This window comes from Acomys minous (genome assembly GCF_964271855.1).
Source record: "Acomys minous genome assembly, chromosome: 2".
NCBI lineage: Eukaryota > Metazoa > Chordata > Mammalia > Rodentia > Muridae > Acomys > Acomys minous.
In genome coordinates this window covers 5,333,141-5,352,837 of record NC_140484.1, presented here as the reverse complement: position 1 = coordinate 5,352,837, position 19,697 = coordinate 5,333,141, and the positions used below count along the sequence as shown (strand labels likewise).

Here is a 19,697-nt window from a genome sequence, read left to right as displayed (position 1 = left end):
TGAAGGAGCATGCTTTGCTGTCAAGGCGGTGGCAGCAGATTCACAGCGGGGCCAGGTGTGCTTTGTGGGAGCCTGAGCTTTTACAGTGATGTATAGCCCACATGGTGCGCTCTCTCTCTCTCTCTCTCTCTCTCTCTCTCTCTTTCTCTCTCTCTCTCATTTGCCCACATGGCTTTCAGTTGTCTCAGCTCCTTTAGTCACCCTGCAGCCCTGGGGGAAGGGGATGTTATCATTGTCTGTTTTTGTAGATATGGTGACCAAGAAATTTGTGGTGCAGAGAGCATGTAGCACAGAGAGAGGAACCCACATGGGATGAATCCCGAGGCTCTGCTAGAAGCCGCTTAGCGAGGGGAAGCGACTTTGTAATAACTGAGGGCCAAGGAGGCCGAATCTCTGCTCACCTTTGTGGCTGGGTAGAGCTGCGACTGGCCATCCAGATCACCTGTCTCTGAGGCGCTGTGGTGATGACACATCTGCTCAGCATTAAGCGGGGCTCACAGAGACTCTTGGTCCCTGCCTTCACAGGGTCGCAGTGAGAGGAGTATGCATGTCCAGTCCCAAGACGCTGGGCTAGTTGAGCTGGCTTCTGGCCATTTTTGGAATGTTCCCTGGGAAAATGGGATGACTATCAGAGGGCACGCCTCACAGTGAGGCCGCAGGCGTCTCAGTCCTGCACTTTACTGCTCTGCATGTTCCTGTTGCTCAGTTTCCCTCTTCGATTCTGCCTCTTAGAAGATCGACCCAACCCTCCCTCCCTCTCCCCTCCCCTCTCTCCTCACCCATCCCCTCCCTCCCCTCCCCTCCTTTCTCTCTTGTTCCGGTCCCCTTTCTACTCTACTCTTCCTTTCCTTCTGACAAAGTCTTCGTGTGAGCCCAGGCTGAGTGGCCGCCAGGCCCGAGTTACAGGACACGTGCCACCACAGTCAGCTCCCTCAGGAATACGTTTCGGGTGGCACACTGCCCTGCTGGACAGCAAGAGGAACTAGAAGATCTTACTGACATTATTGCCCAACGCATCAAATGTAGCAGATGTCAACCTAATAGTGACAGCTGTGTCCTAAGAGAGCTGGCGTTTCCTGAGCACTGACCACGTGCTAAGTCCTACGGCAACCACAGTTTGCCAGCAACTCTGAGTTTCTATCTCCCACATGCTAGAAGAGGAAACCAAGGCTCGGGGAGGTTAGGTATTCTTTTAGGAAGTTGTTGGTGGCCGAGAGTCACCCAGCGTGTACCTGATTTCCCTTCCGTAAGCCGCACTTGGTATGAAATCCCCACATGGGCTGGTTCTGGGCATAGCCCCACCTCCCAGGGCTGCACTTTGCTTTCCCTATGCTTGGAGACAATGGCCCACACAGAAGGAAATCCATGCCAGGCTTTGGATAGCAAGTGTATACAGTGTATACACTGGGCGCTATATGGTTGATCCTTGTTTTTAATTCCTTATGGTTTCAAGCCAGGGAGGGTACTCTGTGACTCTTTTTTAATTCCTCTTCCCCAACTGGATAACCTCCTTTAGACAATCTTTCTAGTAGCTTGGGTTTGACATCTTATTGACGAAGAGGGGAAAACCAAGAGTTGACTTACCACCTAGGAGAAGAGTGGTGGGGGTTGTTCTCTTCTCCCCCGCCCGCCCCCCCTCCTTTTTTTCCTTTGTGCATTGCAAAACCTCTCCTGTCTGAACTGGTGTAGTTTGTGCACGGCCTTGGGCAGCGGCTGCTGGGTTTAGCCCAGTGCCTTGCCCAGTCTGTGAGCCACCTTGTGCCCTGTGTGCCTGCCATGTGCATGTGGGTCAGAATGCTGATGGCTTTGCACGCACCTGTGCCACATCTGTAAATGTGAGAGCGGGTTGTGGAAAGAGAGACAGTGGGAATACGAGAGTTCTGGGCCTACAGCTGAGTTCAGGGTGCCCAGGAGAAGCCAGACAGACAAGGAAGAGCGTTCTGCTTTCATTAGATGGCTTGACGGGTGAGCGGGTACGGCATGGGGCTGGCTGACTAGAATCTGGTTGACGCTTTGGTTTTTACCTGGGCAAGTGCTCTGTCCCCTTAGGGCACTGTGCAGTGTATCTATCTGGTATTTACTATTTAGGCGATTTAGCATCTTGCAGTAACTCAAGGGGATTTTCTGATGGTGCTGATTATATTAATTGAAATATAATAGCTAGCTAATAATATAATAGCTGGCATTTATGGAGCACTCACAAAGTGCCAGACCCCTTGCCAAGCCTTTGATTTCTACAAGCTCCTCAAGAGATGGCTGTTTGTATTCTCACTTTGCTGACAAGGCAACCTCTGCTTACCTGCCTTTAGAAGGCCACTTTCAGTGTCCCTTCGTAAAGAAGCCAGCTGTTTTGAATGGCCACGTCTGGCACATGTGAGATTAGATATTCAGTGTTTTTGGTGAGTGAATGGAGTCAGAGGACCGAGCCTGCCTGAGTGCTTACAAGTTCCTAGACTCAGTCTTGTGCTTCAGGTGCTGTTCCTAACAGCGAGTCCAGTTAACTCAATTGCAGAAGGGGGCCAGGGCTCAGTGGTCCAAGAGCAAGGAGACACCGTGGTGGCGAGAACTGAACTCCTGGGGTGTTCCTGGGCGCACAGGTGTTAAGGCATTGCGTGGATTTGTTATTCAGGAGAGTTCGCTGAGCCAGCGTTTCTCCTCTCTGCCTCTGTGTCCGCAGTGAGCCTGGCCGAGTTCTGGGGGACCTGCAGTGTGGGATGGTGATACCCCACTTGTATCCCAGTAGATACTGGGTTGTGCTGCCATTTCTACAGCTGGGACCTCATTAAACTTCACAAACTGAGTGGGGCGTCCCCCACTCGGGTGACTGGGGGACTTCAGACAGTGCTGAATTCTCCAGGCAAAGCTCGTTCTAAGGCAGAAGGAGAGGAGGGGAGCTCTCTTTGAAATAACTGAAGGAATAATTTCTGACCTGCCCATTTGCATGTGGGCAGCGATGTTGGATTGTGAGCCCGGCTGTTAATCAGGTGTGCACCCTGGGCAGCCTGTCATCTGACTGCATTCTCTATGTGCATAGCAAGTGAATCTTTTCTCCCAGAGATGAGAGTGTGCATCCGTGAATGCAAGCGTGCCAACTTAGCTCATGCCTCGTGGAGCTGAGTTGGTGGTAGCTGGACTGTTCTTCCCTGACTCTTAGACTCCCTGTGACGGAGTGCTTTACCACCCACACTTAGGATACAGTGAGAGCCCAGAAACTGACAGAAGTGAAGCCCTATGTCTAGAGTCCTAGAAATACCAACCACACACCCTAGATTCCTACCAAGGCCCTCATACACCAGCCTGTGTAGGCCATAATTCTTCTGTGTCACCTGGGGCATAATTAGGGACCCCCCCCCCCAAATCCCTCAGTGTCAAAGGTGGAACCCAGAGCCTCATGCAGGCTAAGTAAGCCATCTACCTCTGTGGTATAGCTCTATTAGAGGGCAGTTTTAACTTACATTTTATTCAACCTGTTTCTTCTAGAACTTTCTGTCAGTCCATGATGGAGAGAGAAGGTGTGTGTGTGTGTGTGTGTGTGTGTATGTGTGTTGGTGTAGGGGTGGTGGTGGTGATTTGGGCTGGAACAGAGAGCTCAAGAGCTGTGTTGTGTGGTTTAAAAAGATAGGTCTTAGGCCAAGCCCTCTCTGGCCCGAGTTCCCCTCTCTTCTTTGTCTGATGGATCCCCAGGAGCTCTGGAGGTTCATGGGGCCAGGTTCTGTGGTCATGGCTGGTTGGTACCACAGATTAACCAAAGCCTGGGAAATTCTCCTGCTTTTAGTAGTGAAGACCCCAGGAGGGAGGGGGAACTGATCCTGATGCTGTCCAGCGGCTGGATTCTGCCGGTCCAGAGGATTTGCTGATAGCTAAGTGGTTAACTTCAGGTGCTCACTACTCCTTCCTCAGCTGAGGTCTTTTAAAGACACAAGCCTTAAAGACAGAGAAGAAGTTTTGTGCTAAAGAGGCCCAGTGGTCCCCAGGAGCTGAGTGAGAGTGGTCAGCCCTACCCACACATGGGGACCTGAAGCTGGAATCCTGGACCGAGTTCCCAGTGCCTGCTCCTCTCCGTCTTCATCGTGGCGTAGCGGTCTGCCGAGAGCAGGGCGTGTGCTGTGTGTTCCTCCTGTGCCTTGGTTATTTCTGGCAGTTGCTGTCCTTGTTGATCTTGTGTCAGCCATGTGCTGCCCCCATGTTTGAGAGTCACATTTACAACAGCTCCCGTGATCCTTATCTCTTTGTCACCCCTTTGATTATGAGATCCATTGTTCTGCCCTCTGCTCCTGGCCGTATATACCAGCCTGCTGTGTATACAATTAGAAAGCCCTGAACAACCCCATATGTCTGAAGGGCCCGGAATCTCCCAGGGTTTCGGAGGCGACTTGGAAGTGAGCAGAACTGTATTTCCTTTCCCCAATGGGCTTATTGAGCTTGAAATATCTCCTGCTAGTTTATGAAGGGAAGCCACAGGCTGGGAGCTCAAGGGCACTGCTGCCCAGTCCCTCCCTTTGCCCCGTTAAGCCTGCCCCTAGATGCTCTGTCACCCCTGGGGCATACCCTTGATTCCTAGGCACCACACTAGCCTGCACAGAGCAGCCAGCTCCAGCCTCATCCTCACGGACTGCTAGGAAGGAATTTGGAGTGTGGACTTCTATGAGTGACTGGAGTCAGGGCTGAGGGAGCCATTGTGAGGGGTGCTTGGGGACAGAAAGCCCGCCTTCTCCTTGGCTGTGCCCGGTGGACAATTGAGACATTCCGTTTACGCCTGAGAGCTGAGTGGGCCAGGATGGCCTCGCTGACCTGGTAGACCTCCCAGATGAAGCTCACAGGGGAAGCAAATAGAGCCGGGGATTACCAACCAGGCGAACAACTGGGGCAGAGCCCTGGGAGAGAATGTTTATTTCCTTGCTCTCTAGGAGGGATTTGGAAGGAGCAGTAATCCTGGGTTAGGAGTAATTTGCTATAGCAAGATGATACTTGAGTGACAGGCCGCTCCGGCTGAGGCAGCAGAGATGAGCAGGCAGGGGGGTCGGGGGCCTGCTGGAGGTCAGACATGTCCACCAGGACCTGGGGCTCTTTTCCTCCCCGTGCAAAATTAAGCAGAGGCGCTGTTGACCCCAGGCTCCCGGCTGTAGGTTAGGAAGCATCATCCCTACAAGCCTGTCACAGCTAGAAATGGACAATAAAAGTTCCGAAGGGGGAGACCTCCTTGGAGCCACTGCCCCTATTCAGATGTGACAAGGAGGAAAACATGCAAAAAGAAAATGCATGTGGGGTTGCGATTTCAGCTGGGGTTGGGAGCTGGGGGGTTGGGAGCTGAGGTGGGGTTGGGAGCTGAGGTGGGGTTGGGAGCTGGGGGGGTTGGGAGCTGAGCTGGGGTTGGGAGCTGGGGTGGGGTTGGGAGCTGAGGTGGGGTTGGGAGCTGGGGTGGGGTTGGGAGCTGGGGGGGTTGGGAGCTGGGGGGGTTGGGAGCTGGGGGGGTTGGGGGCTGGGGTTGGGCTGCCTTGTACTTGTTTCTTATGCACCCGAATGAGTTAATTCATTCTTCCACTGCCAGGCTTGGGCTGTCTGTTGTCAAGGGGAGTGGGGAGAAATATGGTGCCAGGGAGGAGACTCTAACTTGGAAAAGTTTAATCCTTGAGCACCCCAAGGCACAGAGAAAGAAAGGAACTAAAAAACTATTTTGATTAAAAAAAAAAATCGGCAGCAACCGAATGATTTAAAAATTAAAATAGAAATCTCAGGAGAGCAAGACCCACCTCATCACTCACTCTCGGCCTCTCAGGTCACCAGTGTCCACAAGAGTTCTGTAGTTTTTAAATTCCCTGAGTAGCTGGAGGAAAAAAATAAATCTTAAGTCTTAATGGCCTTCGCTATGTAAATTTCCCCCTTTATTTCATTTCTGTGGTCTATCTGCTTGAGTTATTTTTTACGTGGATGGATTGGTTGTGTGCCCACCTGCAATGGTGAGTGTGTGTAGGTCAGAGGACACCTGTGGGAGTTGCTTCTCTCTCAGCTGTGTGGGTCCTGGGGGCCAACCCATGTGTTCAGGCAAAGTAGCAGTGCTGTGGTCCACCAGCCATGTTGCTGAGTCATCACTTATGGGAGGAAGCTGGTGAGTGGTTTCACACCCGTTTCCAGATGGAGGAACTGAGGTGCAGTGGTCCTGGCCTGCGGGGTGCACATCTGGATGACTGGCGGCTCTGTTGACTTGGCCGTCCCTCCAGCTTTTAGCCAGGGGCCCTTCAGCCAAGCAGCCATGCTCTTCCACAGCATCTGTGATACAGGGAAGACTGTCTCCTGTGGCTCTTGCTTTTTAAATTCTCCTCCCAGAGCCCCAGCCGACCACAGCCCCCTTGGGATCAGCCTAGTTCTCAAGGAGCTTTACCGTTTCTTTCTTTCCTGTCCCACTCTGCTATGGTGTGGCATGGTAGGGGACGGTGTTCTCCCTTCTCCCTTTGTCTCTTGACTGTGATGGTGGGATGGTTATCTTTTAAAAAAGTGATTTTAAATTGAGATATTATTCCAACATCATAAAGCATGTCTATTTAAAGTGCACAGTTCACGGCGAGTGAGATGACGCAGCAGGTAAGAGCCACTGCTGCTCTTGCAGAAAAGCAGAGTTCGATTCCCAGCACCTGTGACACAGAGCCCACAACCACCTCTAACTCCAGTTCTGGGTAATCGGGTGTCCTCTTCTGGCCTCTGTGTGTGTACACACACACACACACACACACACACACACACACACACACACACACACACCTTAAAAACAAAGTGCACGATTCATTGGATTTTAGAACATTCACAGGGATGTGCAAGCACTGGCTCTCTCCACTTCTGGGAGTTTTCATCATTCAGAAAGAAACCTTATTTCCCTTAGCTGCCACCCCCCCATTCCTTTCCCCTTAGCTCCTGAGTGTTTTATGTAAATGGAACAATACACATGTCCCCTGTTTTTTTGCCTGCCTTTTTAGAATAGCATATTAAGTGTCAAGGACTGTCTGTTTTTATCTTTGCATAATATTCCATTTTGTGGTTGTACCACACTCAGTTATCCCGAGTTAGTATTCTAAAAACTAAAGGGCTTGGTGCCTTTTAGTCCCAGGGCATCCAGCATTCTGCTTAGCTCCCAGCAGGACCCACACTTGTTCCATAGGCTTCTCTGTGTCTTCTGGTTTCTTTTCTGGTCTGCAGATGGTCTGCACCTCTCTTGGCATGTTGTGGAGACGCAGGTGGTAACTCAGACATTCCAATTAGCTTGACTGGTCTTGGCCTTTTTTTTTTTTTTTAAATAAGTAATAAAAATTGTGGTTGACTTAATCAACCAATCTACAATTGGTTGATTTTAAAAGGAGAGACTGTAAATGTTTTCTGCTGCCTAAAGGTGACCAGTGTCTCATCTGCCTCCTCATGGGAGGTTCCCCCAGGGTCTTGTAGGCAAGAGATCAGTTAATCACCAGCTGGGCAGGCTCAGGCAATCATCTGTGTGGTGCTGGCTGGAGGTGTAGACCTGTGACCTGGGAGAGCTCATGGCTCCCAACCTGGGTCAGGGATTGGGTACTTGAAACTGCGCTAACATTAGTGCTGCACCCATGGCTCTTTTCTCTGGTGGGAGCCTGGTGGGCACAGGTGCCTGGTGGAGAATCAGGGAAGAGAGAGAGAGGAGTTAGGAGAGCAGCCTGGGTGGAACTACAAAGTTGGTGCCCCTGGGTCCTCGCCTGCCGTGTGACCCGCCTTGGGGCCTGTGGCCATCCAGACCCCACTTGGCCTGAGTTTCCTTCTTGTAGAAATGTGAGTTCTACATCCTCTTCTGAGTTCAGGGTGCTCTGCGAATGACGAGTGATGGTACTGGGTGCTGTCTTGCTGTGACTGGAGCCGTTCGCAGGAGCCCATTTGACATCTTTAAAGCGAAAGACATGGAAACCAAGGCTAAGGTTGTTAGTAAGTTTTTTGGACACTGGTATCTGTATGCACCTTTTTTCTCTTGGTCGTTTTCGGTGAGAAATGGGATACAGATTTTAAGAGAAGATCCTTAAACAAACAAAACCAAAGACAAGAGCCGCCCACCCAGAGCTTACCATCCCACTGTAGCGCTTGTGGCTCCTTCACCTTTACACAGACACTCGGCTTTGTGGGGGCTTTTCTTTTCCTTGTTGCTTCTATAGTGTGTGCTTATTATGTGGAACCCCAAACCAGAAATCACAGAAATGTCCAGAAATCTGCATCTTATCACACTTTCTGGCCAAATAAAGCCTTTAAACGTAGAGCCACGGTGGTTGTCTTCAATAGAACCAGCTCCGGCGTGTATAATCTATACTAGCCGTTCTCAGCCTGAGCCTCATTACCCCTTTGGGGGTACATCAGATATCCTGCATATCCTGCGTTACAACTCACACCAGGAGCAAAATTAGAGTTATGAAGTAGCAATGAAATAATTTCATGGTTGGGGTGTCCCCACACCGTGAGGAACTGTATTAAAGGGTCGCAACATTAGGAAGGTTGAAAACCACCATCCTATACCTTCTGTGGAAGCACTGGCCAAATGGGCCTTATAGTGACAGCTAGCAAGGCTCTGGAGGGACTTCTGGAACTTTCCAGTACTTTCAATGTCAGTGCTAAGTTATACAGAACATTGTACAAACTTAATGATATCACAACTTTTCACATTTTTACCCTTGTGAGACCTCTTGCTTACCAGGAAAAAAACCCCACTGCTTGTTCATAGAAAATGGGCTGGATTTTTTCTCCTCTATTTCCAAGAGGTGAAAAAGGGTCAGAAAGGGTCATGGAGGCCTACCCCTGAGCAGAGTGTGCATGTGTACTTGTGTGTGTGTGTGTGCTTGTGTATGTTTGTGCATGCATGTGTGTGTGCACGCTTGTGTGTGTCCTTGTGTGGGTGTATGTATGTGTGTGTGCGTGCGTGCGTGTGTGTGTGTGTGTGTGTGTGTGTGTGTGTGTGTGTGTGTGTGTTCCTTACAACTTGATCTCCTGAATAGGTGCAGTGATGATTGCTGTTGGGGACACTGCAAGTGCTTATTTTCTTATCTCTGGTACTTTCTTTCCTCTTCGTGGTTAGTGGCATCTGGTGGCCTTTTCTTTAGTAAGGTTGGGTACGTAATAGTCTCCATCTTTGTGCTGCCTGTTGGCAGGGGCATCAGCGTCTGGCCACACTGCTTTGAGGGAAGATTTCATGATTTTGGATGTGATGGGCCATGGGGATCCTTCCCTCACTTTGGGGCATACGTGGCTTTTCATTTAATTGGAAATAAGACATCTACAACTTCCTGGCCCCAATGCAGTAGGAGATCTGTCAGTGGCATCCATTGTGAAGATGGAGTCAACTAACTTGATTGTCTGTTAGAAAGGATTTTCCTAGTCAGAATCAACTTGGGTTGAGAAGATTGGCTACTATCGATTTTTTTTTTTTTACTATATTATCTTGGCTGTCTGCTCACTGTGGAAGAACTATTTCACCCTCATCATCCTTGTGTGTGCACCTGTGTTTGGGTGTGCGTTGCTCATGGAGGCAAGAGATCAAGCTCAGGTGTTCCTGAGGACTCAGACATGGTTTTCCCTTAGGAGCCTGGAACTTGCTAAGGCCTCAGGGAGTCAATGTTTTCCTCCCCAGCCCTGGAACTGTGGGCATTTGCCTCTGTATGAGCTCTCAGGATTGAATTCAGGTCCGTGGGCTTGCAAGACTGGCACTTTCCCAGTCTGAGTCACCTCCCTAACCTCTAGTTTCTCCTTCTTGAACAAAGCGTTTCTGCACTGTCCCTCTGCCTCCCGTGGCTGTTATGTTTTATGGAAGTCCATGGCTAAAGCTGTCTCTTAATCTATGGCCAGAGTGGGCACCAAGTAGCCTTCATTCCAGCCTTGCTGTATGGGAAAGTTCTAGAAGAAAGGAGCTTTTCTCTGTGCCATGAAAACGGTTCACCTGCTGCCCTCTTGGGATATTCTGATGTCACATGTCACACTGCCTCTGGGAAGTGATGAACCTTTTCAGTCAGAATTGTTTAGTGAGTTCTAGAACTTTTACCTTGGACAGGAACAGTGGTTATTTTTTTTTTTTTTGACATAGAGTCTCACTGTGTAGCCCTGGTTGTCCTGGAACTCACTATGTAGACCAGGCCAGCTTCGAACTTCAGAGATGCACCTGGGATAAAAGGTGTGAGCCACCACATCCAGCTCAGATTCTTTTATAGGTCTCAAAACTTGACTCTGCCATTGCCTTTTCAATGTAATGTTGTCTTTGGGCCATGGAATACACGCTCTTACATGACTGTATTTGAATGTCCAGACCGAATACTTATACAGGGATGGTGTCTACTGGGAGATGACCTAGGTGGCCTTTCATACTTACTCTCTAAGCCACAGATGACTGACCGTGTGCCTGAGCTCACAAATGGCTGGAAAGTGAAGAACAGCACGGTTTTACTAAGTGAAGTAATTTCATATTTTTGAGTTGGATTATTTTTAAATGGTTCAAGAAATCAAAAGAAGTCTTGTAGAGTACTGCCTTCCATGTCAGGTGCCTCAGATTCCAGGGGACCTGAGGTGACCTTCTCACCTCCATGCAGGGACTCATATGCACATATCCCCACAGACTCACACACAGACATATACTTAAAAATAAAGTAAATCTAACAAGAACAACCAGGAGAAGAACAGTATCCCCCAATACAGAAAGCTCAGAGATCACGCAGTGGCCTTCAATACAGCTAATTGAGTGCTGGCAGCCATGAGGTAACATAGCATATCCACGCTTTGCCTGGGGCTGTTTCCAAGCCTCATGGCGAGCACGGTCATGGACCGCAGAGCCTAAGGTGGTTACTATCTGGTACTTTACAGAAGATGTTTGCAAGCCCTGCCCTGAGTAAATAATGGGGTGGGGGCAATCTCCATTTGCCTGTCCATCTGTGGCACCGGCAAATGAAAGGAGGTGCCGGGAAGCCTTGCTGGTGTTTAATTAAGGATGTGAATTTCCCGGCAACTTTGTCATCACTGTCATTGTGCTTTGTGTCCTCCCGTTTGTTTAGGAATGTGCACCCTGACCCTAGTTGCAGCTATAAACTGACAAGTTCCGGTGGTGGGGTGGGGTCCTGGGGGTTTTGGTTGATTTGTGGGAGCAGCTCTGAAGGCTGCTCCTCCAAACTTTCTGTGTGGAAGCTCTTCCCAATCTGCTTTTACACTTTTCCTTTTATTGAGGGAGCAGAAAAAGGAAGGAAATTAGAGATGCTTATATACAACTTTTCTTGTGTGTGTGTATTTGTATGGGTGCGTGTGCATATGTATAAATGTGGTGTATTTGTACAGATGCGTGTGCATGTGTTTACATGCGGTGTACTTGAATGGGCACGTGTGCATGTATATGCATGCTGTGTATTTGTATGGGGCACGTGTGCATGTGTATGCATGCATGTGCATACATGTGGTGTACAGATGTGTGTGCAAGTGTATACATGTGGAGACTAGAGGCTGACTTTAAGTGTCCACATCTCAATCACTGTTTGCATTGTTGCTGCTGGTATTATTTTGAGACCAAGCTTGGAGCTCCGGGATTTGGTTAGACTGTCTGGCCAAGGGGGCCCAGGAGACCCTCTGTCTCTCTCTCCCTAGCACTCACTTTACAGGTGCACCCTGCTCTTTAAGTTTAGGGGACTGAAACTCAAGTCTTGATGCTTGCATGGCGGAGCCGCCTTCCACTCCTCCTTTTTGCTGACAGTCCAGCAGACTTCTGAGCTGCCCTGGTCCCCTTCAGGCCTTGGTGTTCTGTACACACCCTGGGACTTTACCCACAAGACTTCAGCCCAGTCCCTAGAGACACATCGTAAAATATGATTTGGAGGAGGGCCTAATGGGCCAGGATCAGGACATTATTGTTAAACAAAAGATGAAATGCTTATGCCAAGACGGCCTTATTAGCATTATTATTATTTTTTCACTAAATGAAAGCTGAGCAGACCCCATTTCAACAGTTCTCAATGTAGGAATTCCCTCAGCCACGTTTGACTGCCGTTTGTTGAAAAGTTTAATGTTTTTGTAGGCAATTCATAATTTCCATGTGGAACGGCCTGAGAGGAAGCGAGTGGGGAGCCTGGTGATGTTTTTCTTGTAGCATCGTGGAGATATTTTTTTCTCCTCAAAGGATACAAAGCTGCAGTGGAACTGCTGGGCAAATGGAACGGTGTTCGGCCTTATTCTGAGTCTGGGACGCTGGGCATATTCCTTTAGGATTCAGCAGAATAGAATTTCTCACGGCTTAATGTCTCCAGGAAGGAAAGATTTTCCTTTGGGCTGTAATTGTACCTAATTTCCTTCTTCTTCCCTTTATTTGTTTATCTTCCTTGTTAACCAGGACCAATAGTGGAAGATGAAGGGGCTGGGGAGCATCACTTTTGGGACAAGTTAATAACCTCTTTTAAATAAGCATCACAGTGTAGTACTTGCTTTCCCAAAAGGAACCCTGTCACCCCACACTCTGGTTAAGAGTGTAGGAGCGAGCGTGGATGTGTGGGTGCCTAGCTGTTCCACGGTATCAGGTTGCACCCAAAAAGAGCATTTGAGGCTGTCATTGAGGCGTCCCTGCCAGTCGGCAGGGCCAGGGGCTGCCCCTCAACCATCTGGATTTGGTTAGCTCTCGCTGGGCAGCAGGGGTGACTCTCATTTCCTCCAGCCAGTAATGTTATATAGGCAGTGGTCCTGGGCTGCCCTGACATAATTGAAAATTATGTGTATTGTAGGCTCCGAGCTCTGAAATGTAGGCTCGTAAAACTCTGTGGTGCAGGTAGCCTATGGAGGTCAGGCACGGAACACAATGAAGCTTTTATGTTGCCTAAGAATTACAAGTCTCTGCGCTGATACTGCCTTCTGAGTATGACAGCTCTTGGGTGGGTCCCTCAGGGCAAGTCTGCCACCTTAAACCAAGCCGAAATGTTGTAATTCAATAGGAACTGGCATCAGGATACAATCAGATCTCCTTTACAGATGGTCAAGGATGAAAACCTGCCCACTCGTCAGGGCCCTCCCATGGCAGCATGGCGGAGGCATGGGCGTGTCCATTTGGCTGTGGGCTCCTGTGAGGTGGAGAGGTGGTGCTGGCCGGTGTTCATTTTTGGTTGGCCTCAAGGAAATGACTCTATTGAGTGGTTTTGACCGATGCAGCCCCTGTAGTTATGTGGCGAGTGCGAATGGGAAGAAGTCAGGGTGAGACAGGGCAAAATAGATTCCCAGAGCCTTCTGGCTTGGAGACAGGGCTGAGGAGTGTGCCTTGGAAACTCTATTTTCAATAGTTTTAAGTTTAGGATTACCCTGGCTCCAGGTTGGAAGGTGTTTGACTGTAAGCGATGAATGGGAGGGCCTTGCGTGGATTCAGCGCCTAGAATCCTAATGTTCTTCAATATTTGGGCAGACCCTACTCTCCCACCAAAGGTATGGTAGCCCCTTCAGCTACCAGAGGGCACCTAGAGGTCTTGTTGGGCTACCTACAAGCTAAAACTTTACCACAGGGGCTTCTTGGCAGAAGTCTCAAGCCATAGGAGATGAGCCCTCCTTGTGTGGATCTAGGCAGGAGAACAGACACTACTTCCGCAGGTAGCTGGTGGGCTGTCCACCTGAGGCAGAGCCACCTTTGTATTTAATTTGACAAACAGACATGTCTTTGAGGAACTAGGCTCTTGGTTGCAGTTACCTTTGCCTTCTCTTTTCGCACATGGAGTTTGTGCAAAGCCTCTTCCTGGACTGTCCTTTGCTGCCTTTTCTCTTTCGGTAAATCTTTCAGACTCATCTTTGTTTACCCTGTGCAGTGTTTTCTTAGGAAGCCCGCCATCCTTCTTGGCAGGACCTGAGCACTGCCACCCATACTCTGCTCTGACCTGGGCTCTGTGAGCGCCTCACAATGATGAGCTTCCCAAGGGCAGGCAGCTTGTGTGCCTCCTCACTCTCAGCAAGAAGACCAGACACGAGGCAAGCTTCCATAGTATTCATTGAGTACAAAGTTCTGGGCCTCGGTAGGTAAAGGCACATGCCACCAAGCCTGATGGTGTGTTTCATCCCGGAGTTCTCATGGGGGTAGGAAAGAATGGATCCTTGCAAGCCGTCCTCTGAGCGACACATGTGACCCATGGCACTTCCTCCAAGTGCTTTTATTTCTATAGTGAATATCAAGTCATTTTACATTGGGTCTCTGAAATGATTATGGTGGGTCTTCATATGCCCTCCGAGCATTACTGATGCTCAGTCACATGACATTTGGAGTCATGTGACATCCTTTCAAGTGTCCTGTCCAATTTCCTTGGAGAAACTGTGGGTATCTAGGAAAGTCACATGTCCTTAAGGTAGTCAAAGCATCTCTGGCGTGAGCCACCTGCTTTACCTCAGTTTCTCTATCTGTAAAACTAATGAAGGAATTAGGTTAGTTGGTATCTCACTGCTGTCCGCACTTGCTATGTCCATTTCAGCAGAAATAGCTTTATGTTCGTCGCCTGCTCCGGAGGAAAACAGAACAGATACACTGGCTTGCTCTTTTATTTCTCCCTCATGCTAATTCTGCCCACATTTAAGAATGGCACCCTGGGTGTACATCTACTGCCAGGGAATGTTTTAGTTTTCTGAGCTTTGAGCTGGCTGAGGAATGCTGTGCTTGCTCATGACTGAGCACCCTCTGTTGTGTGAGGGAAGTGAGGGAAGATGGTGTGTTAAAGATGAAGGTCACTGAAGGAGCATGTTTGGTCTTCCAGGCCCTTCCCCCTGAGGCTTTGTGTTTGCTTTCTGTCTTTGCCCTCCTCTTTCCTTCCCAGCACCCCTCTTCCCTCCATTGCTCCCCTGATGCTACTGAACCCCCTTTACCTGGAGCCACTCTGTAACTTAAACTGCAAAGGCAAATTGTGCTTGTTAGTGGAGTTAATTTTCTGCATTTGGACGTTTGGCTCTAAGGAAAATTTACACATAGTTTTTACTTTCTGATATAAATAATGGTGAATCTCCTCCTTCCCTGAATTAATTGTTTCCTTTTTCGCCCCCAGTATCTTCAGATGAAATGGCCACTACTCGATGTCCAAGCAGGAAGCCTCCAGAGCAGACAAGCCCTCAAGGATGCCCGCTCGCCATCACCAGCACACATTGTTGTAAGTAACCTCTCAATGACAGTCACCCCTTTGATGGGGGCAAAGAATAAGATGCCGTTCCCCCCCACCCCTTTTGATGATAAACATTTGTATTTGTCAGTTCTTTGAGAATGTTTTTTTCTGGAGACTAACTTTGGCCATGGTCTGTATGACAAACTATTCCTTCTCCGTGACTGTACCACTGCAGTTGTCACGAGGAAATTTCCTGAGTCTTCCTTCCCCGACTTTCCTCTGTGTTCTGGGTTAGAGGCTAGACTTGTGGGCGTCTGTTAATAGGATACATCCTTCCTGGTTTCAGAGGAAACTAGAGATGGTATTGAAGCAGTTGTTTAGAAAAAAATGCATCTTAGGGAAAACGAGGCAGAGAGGAGGATGAGAAAAAAGGAGCCCTTGGTCTGCTTGGTCTGATGTTTCCATACACCCTGTTTATCTTGGTATGGACTCGAAACTAACACCTCATGTGAGGGTTGACAAACTCGATATGAGCTGCCTGACTATACGCCTAGAGTAGAAATAAACTCAGAAAGCTGAAATTAAACTTAATCCATGTGCCCGCAGCTTTGAAAGTATGTGGGCTCCACACAGAAAAACATTTGTTTTTACTGAGAGACTACGGCATCAAGTGTGTGTCGATATATATTTTTAATGCGTTTTCCTAGCATATAGTAGGCTCTGGAAGTTTATAAATTAGCCTCCTGAGGAGGTAGCTCAGCCTTATTAGAATATCTATTTCCTTCTATATATTTATATCATGAGCTGGACTTCAGACTTTTGAAATAATTAATGAAAGACATATTTTTATAATGAATTCATGACAGGTAGAATTATGCAAAGCAGGAGATAATTCATACATTTTTTATTTACGTTATCACAAAATGTTACCCATTAGTATGTTTGGCCTCTACATTACTCAGAATCTCTAAAAATTGCAAAATAATTTAAAGTAGAGAATCTTAAGATGCATTTTGTCAAATTTCAGGCCGCCTCCTGATTTGGTGGCTTGGTTTAATTGACTATATATTATTTAGTGAGCTAGGCCTCAGTTGTATGTGTGTGTATCGGAACATAATTTATTTCTGTAAAACCACATTTGGAACCTTGATTAGTGGAAATGTCTTAACTTCTCATGGTATAAATAAGGCATGGAGGAAGAAGGCTGGCATCTGCTAGGAGTTTCTTCCCTCTTCCAACCCCACAATTAAACGGTGCTTGTAATTATGTACATTCCTGGGATGTTAAGGCTCTAGGGCCGATGTTATAGTCTGGACCATTTTAGGCCCAATCTGATTTCAGAAAAGGAGATGGAATAAGGCCCAGAGATGTCTTAAGTGAGTTGCCCAATGTCACACACCGAGGTCACAGCTCGAGCTGAGGCTGGATCCAGCTCTTTGCTCCCTTTCAGGGGCCTCTGGTACATTCTCCTCTGCGGAGGGGAGAGCAATCAATGCTCATGGCTGCTGCTGGCTCGCCATCAGGGGGACAGTGACAGAAGTGAGGTGTGAAGAAGTTGCTGGCTTCGGGTGCTCAGCTTCCTCTGGAAAAATCAAATGCCATGTTGAAAAAAATCTCAACACACAGGGTTATAGGGTCCTAGTGTGATGCAAGCTTCACTTTTTTCTGTGCCAGTGGATTTTCCAACATCTGCCCAGGCTTTGAAATGTATTCATCTTCCTTGGAAGCTCTCCCTGGAAGTTTCCCACATTTTAGCTATAGAGAAGGAGCTACCTCTGCAAACTGTGGTGGTGTAAGGTCACAGGTCATCACAGTGTGAGCGGTCACGGCTGTCCCCTCTTGTCCTGTATAAATCCCATGAGAACAGTTGCCACAACTGGGGTCTCCAGAGTCTTATTTTCCTCTGTGGAAACTGACAGTCTGTAGACTGGGAAAAAAGTCTTTGCAGAACTAGTTTGGGTCTTGGCAAAAGGTACAGAGAGGAGAGTAAGGCCTTTCCTTACCATTTTCTAGAAGGCACATTACCACAGCAACCATGCGGAAGTACACATGTCACCTTTGAGGTGGGCACTTCTGTCCACAGAAGCCATGGTTGGCAGTGGTCACATGATCTCATTGGCTGCTGTGCCCTCAGGGACCTGGGAACTAGCCATCTGGTAGATGTTACAGGTTTGTGGAGGAGGGTAGGCCCTGGGAGCTGAGGAGAAGGGAAACCTGAAATTTGGGCAAAAGGAGACCACAATTGGAAAGTGCTTAATTATCTTTTCACTGGACATAGAGCTATGTGTCACCGTAAGCCTCCCATCCCACAGGGGGCACAGTGTCCGAGTCGGCACAGGAAGCTTTCTGAAGCATGGGCTGTACAGTGGCTGGAGGGGTCTGGGCCACGTTCAGATTTGGTCATGAATGGCTTCCCTCCAGACACTAGGGGCTCTTCCTCGTGCTTTGCTTTTCATTCTGCTAAAAAAAAAAAATGAATGTTGTCATATCACGGCGCATCACCAGACGTGTTTCAAAATACACTTCTGTGGATTGTTTCCTAATTTCTCCGAAGCTTGCACTATTGTACCTTGCGGCCTAAGTCGTTTCTAAATTATTTCTGATGTTGCAGTGTAAAAATAGAGAAGTGTTTGGGACTTGTTGTCAATCACTTGAGGTTTATGGCTGTCACAGATTGCTAAGAAAGCAGCTCCCCCAGGCAGGACCTCCACTGGGAAGAGAACCCTCCCTTGGGAATTTAAGGTCTTTTTCCTCAATATATTCATCTGATTGAGGTTTTGTTTGTTTGTTTGTTTTAATGTGGCAGGAGGCTTCCATGCCATATGAAGTTGACGAGCGTGGGGCTGGAGAGAGAGAGAGAAAGAGAGAGAGAGAGAGAGAGAGAGAGAGAGAGAGAGAGAGAGAGATCAGCAGTAACTCACTTACTGACCTGTCAGAGGACCAGAGTTGGGGCGTCTGAGCACCCACCATGGGTAGCCCACAACCGCTTATAACTGTAGCTCCAAAAGGCCTCATGCCTACTTCTGGCCTTGATGGGTACCTGCACCCCCCTTCCCCAAGTAACAGTAACTTTAAGGAGTTGGTTGTGGAATAAATATTAACAGGGAATCAATTTACCTAACAGTGTTTGTCCGTCTGTCCGTCCGTCCGTCCGTCCATCCATCCATCTATTCCTGGTTCTGTGGTTAGAACACCAGGCTTTGCTGAGGCTAAACAGACAGTCTGCCACTGAGCTCCAATCTAGCCCTGTCCAATATTATATTAAGCCTCTCCCACAAAATACCCCATACACTGTAGCTCCGTTAGCCAATATACAGCATCTTGTTTGTTATAACCAGGTGATTCCCCGGGCTGTGTTCTGAGGAGAGAAGAAATCATTCCTAGGGATGCCCTGATTGTCTGGCCAAACACAGAGCCTTCCTGTAAGGAATCAGGCCCCACTGCCCAACTCACTGACTTAGTAAAGTCTCAAAATGCTAAGGAACCCAGTCTAAGACTCTCTCTCTCTCTCTCTCTCTCTCTCTCTCTCTCTCTCTCTCTCTCTCTCTCTCCCCCCTTCCCCTTCCCCTCCCCTCCCCCTCTCCCTGGTTCCATTTTCTAATTTGTTCCACTTTACTTATCTGACATTTCCGAAATTTATATTCCAATTCTACTTTTTCCTCTCACGAGTCAAAGGAGGGGCTATAGAGTTCTGCTGGGTGGTGGTGTCTCACGCAAGGCTTGGCAGAGCGCCTCCAGCTGCTGGTAAGCTCTGGGGTTAGGGCTTGCTTCCTGGCTACCACCCCCGGTGCTTTTGCTATACAAAGGCCTGCATTTAACTCCCTTTGTACGAGAGATTCTAGACCCAAAATGGTGGTATTTTGGTATAGCATATGTCTTACAACCCAGCAAAAAGGCTTCAAAAGTTTTTACAATTTTATCTCGGGGGTTTCCTTTTGAAGTCAGTGTAGAGTTTTACCTTGGGGTGGATTTTTCCTGTTTCTCTGTCTTGGGTGTTTTGTTGTCTAATGAGCATCGAACACTGGGATGAGAAAGCAGACGGAATCCCAACGAAGAAAGCCTGCCAGACAGAGGTGGCGCACGTTGTTTTTATTGCTTAAATGCTGATGGTAAGCCGAAACCCTACAAGATACAGCCTAGCCAGCAGGATGTCACACACGGTGTCTGCCCTCTGCACCAGACATGCCCAGGGACACGGGGCTCATGGAACCAGGCACTGCTGTTTGCACAGGAGGCAGGAGAACCTACTTATCGTTAATTAAAAAATGGCCCCGACAACATTCCCCGCTGTTCATTGCATGTGAAAGTTTCTAACCTTTTTAAAATTATTATTTTAAATTATGATCCCATGATTCCTGGGACCTACAAAGTGGTAGGAGGCTCTGTGATAGACAGATGTCAAGGCTGGCCAAAAATTGTGCTGCCCTCACCTGTGCCTGGAAAGACAATGGGTCCCAGGGCTGTGACCAGGGAGGCCTGGTTGTGACTGGGAAGTTGGCGAGGATTATATGCCTGGACATTTAAGAGAGGGTGGGTAAAGGGTGCAGTGGAATAGGAGGGGAGGCTCCTCATGTTCTGTGGCATGGTAGGCTAATGACGATTGACAGCATTTAATTGGGTATTTCAAAA

At 48.3% G+C, this 19,697-nt stretch overlaps 1 protein-coding gene across 1 annotated transcript in view; it reads left to right on the top strand.

Annotated features, from left to right (window-relative positions):
- TCF7L2 (transcription factor 7 like 2) overlaps positions 1–19,697 on the top strand; it is a 190,785-nt gene that overhangs the window by 60,093 nt on the left and 110,995 nt on the right. The window contains 1 exon segment of the mRNA XM_084772574.1: positions 15,015–15,116. Coding sequence (XP_084628700.1) covers positions 15,015–15,116 — 102 coding nt within the window.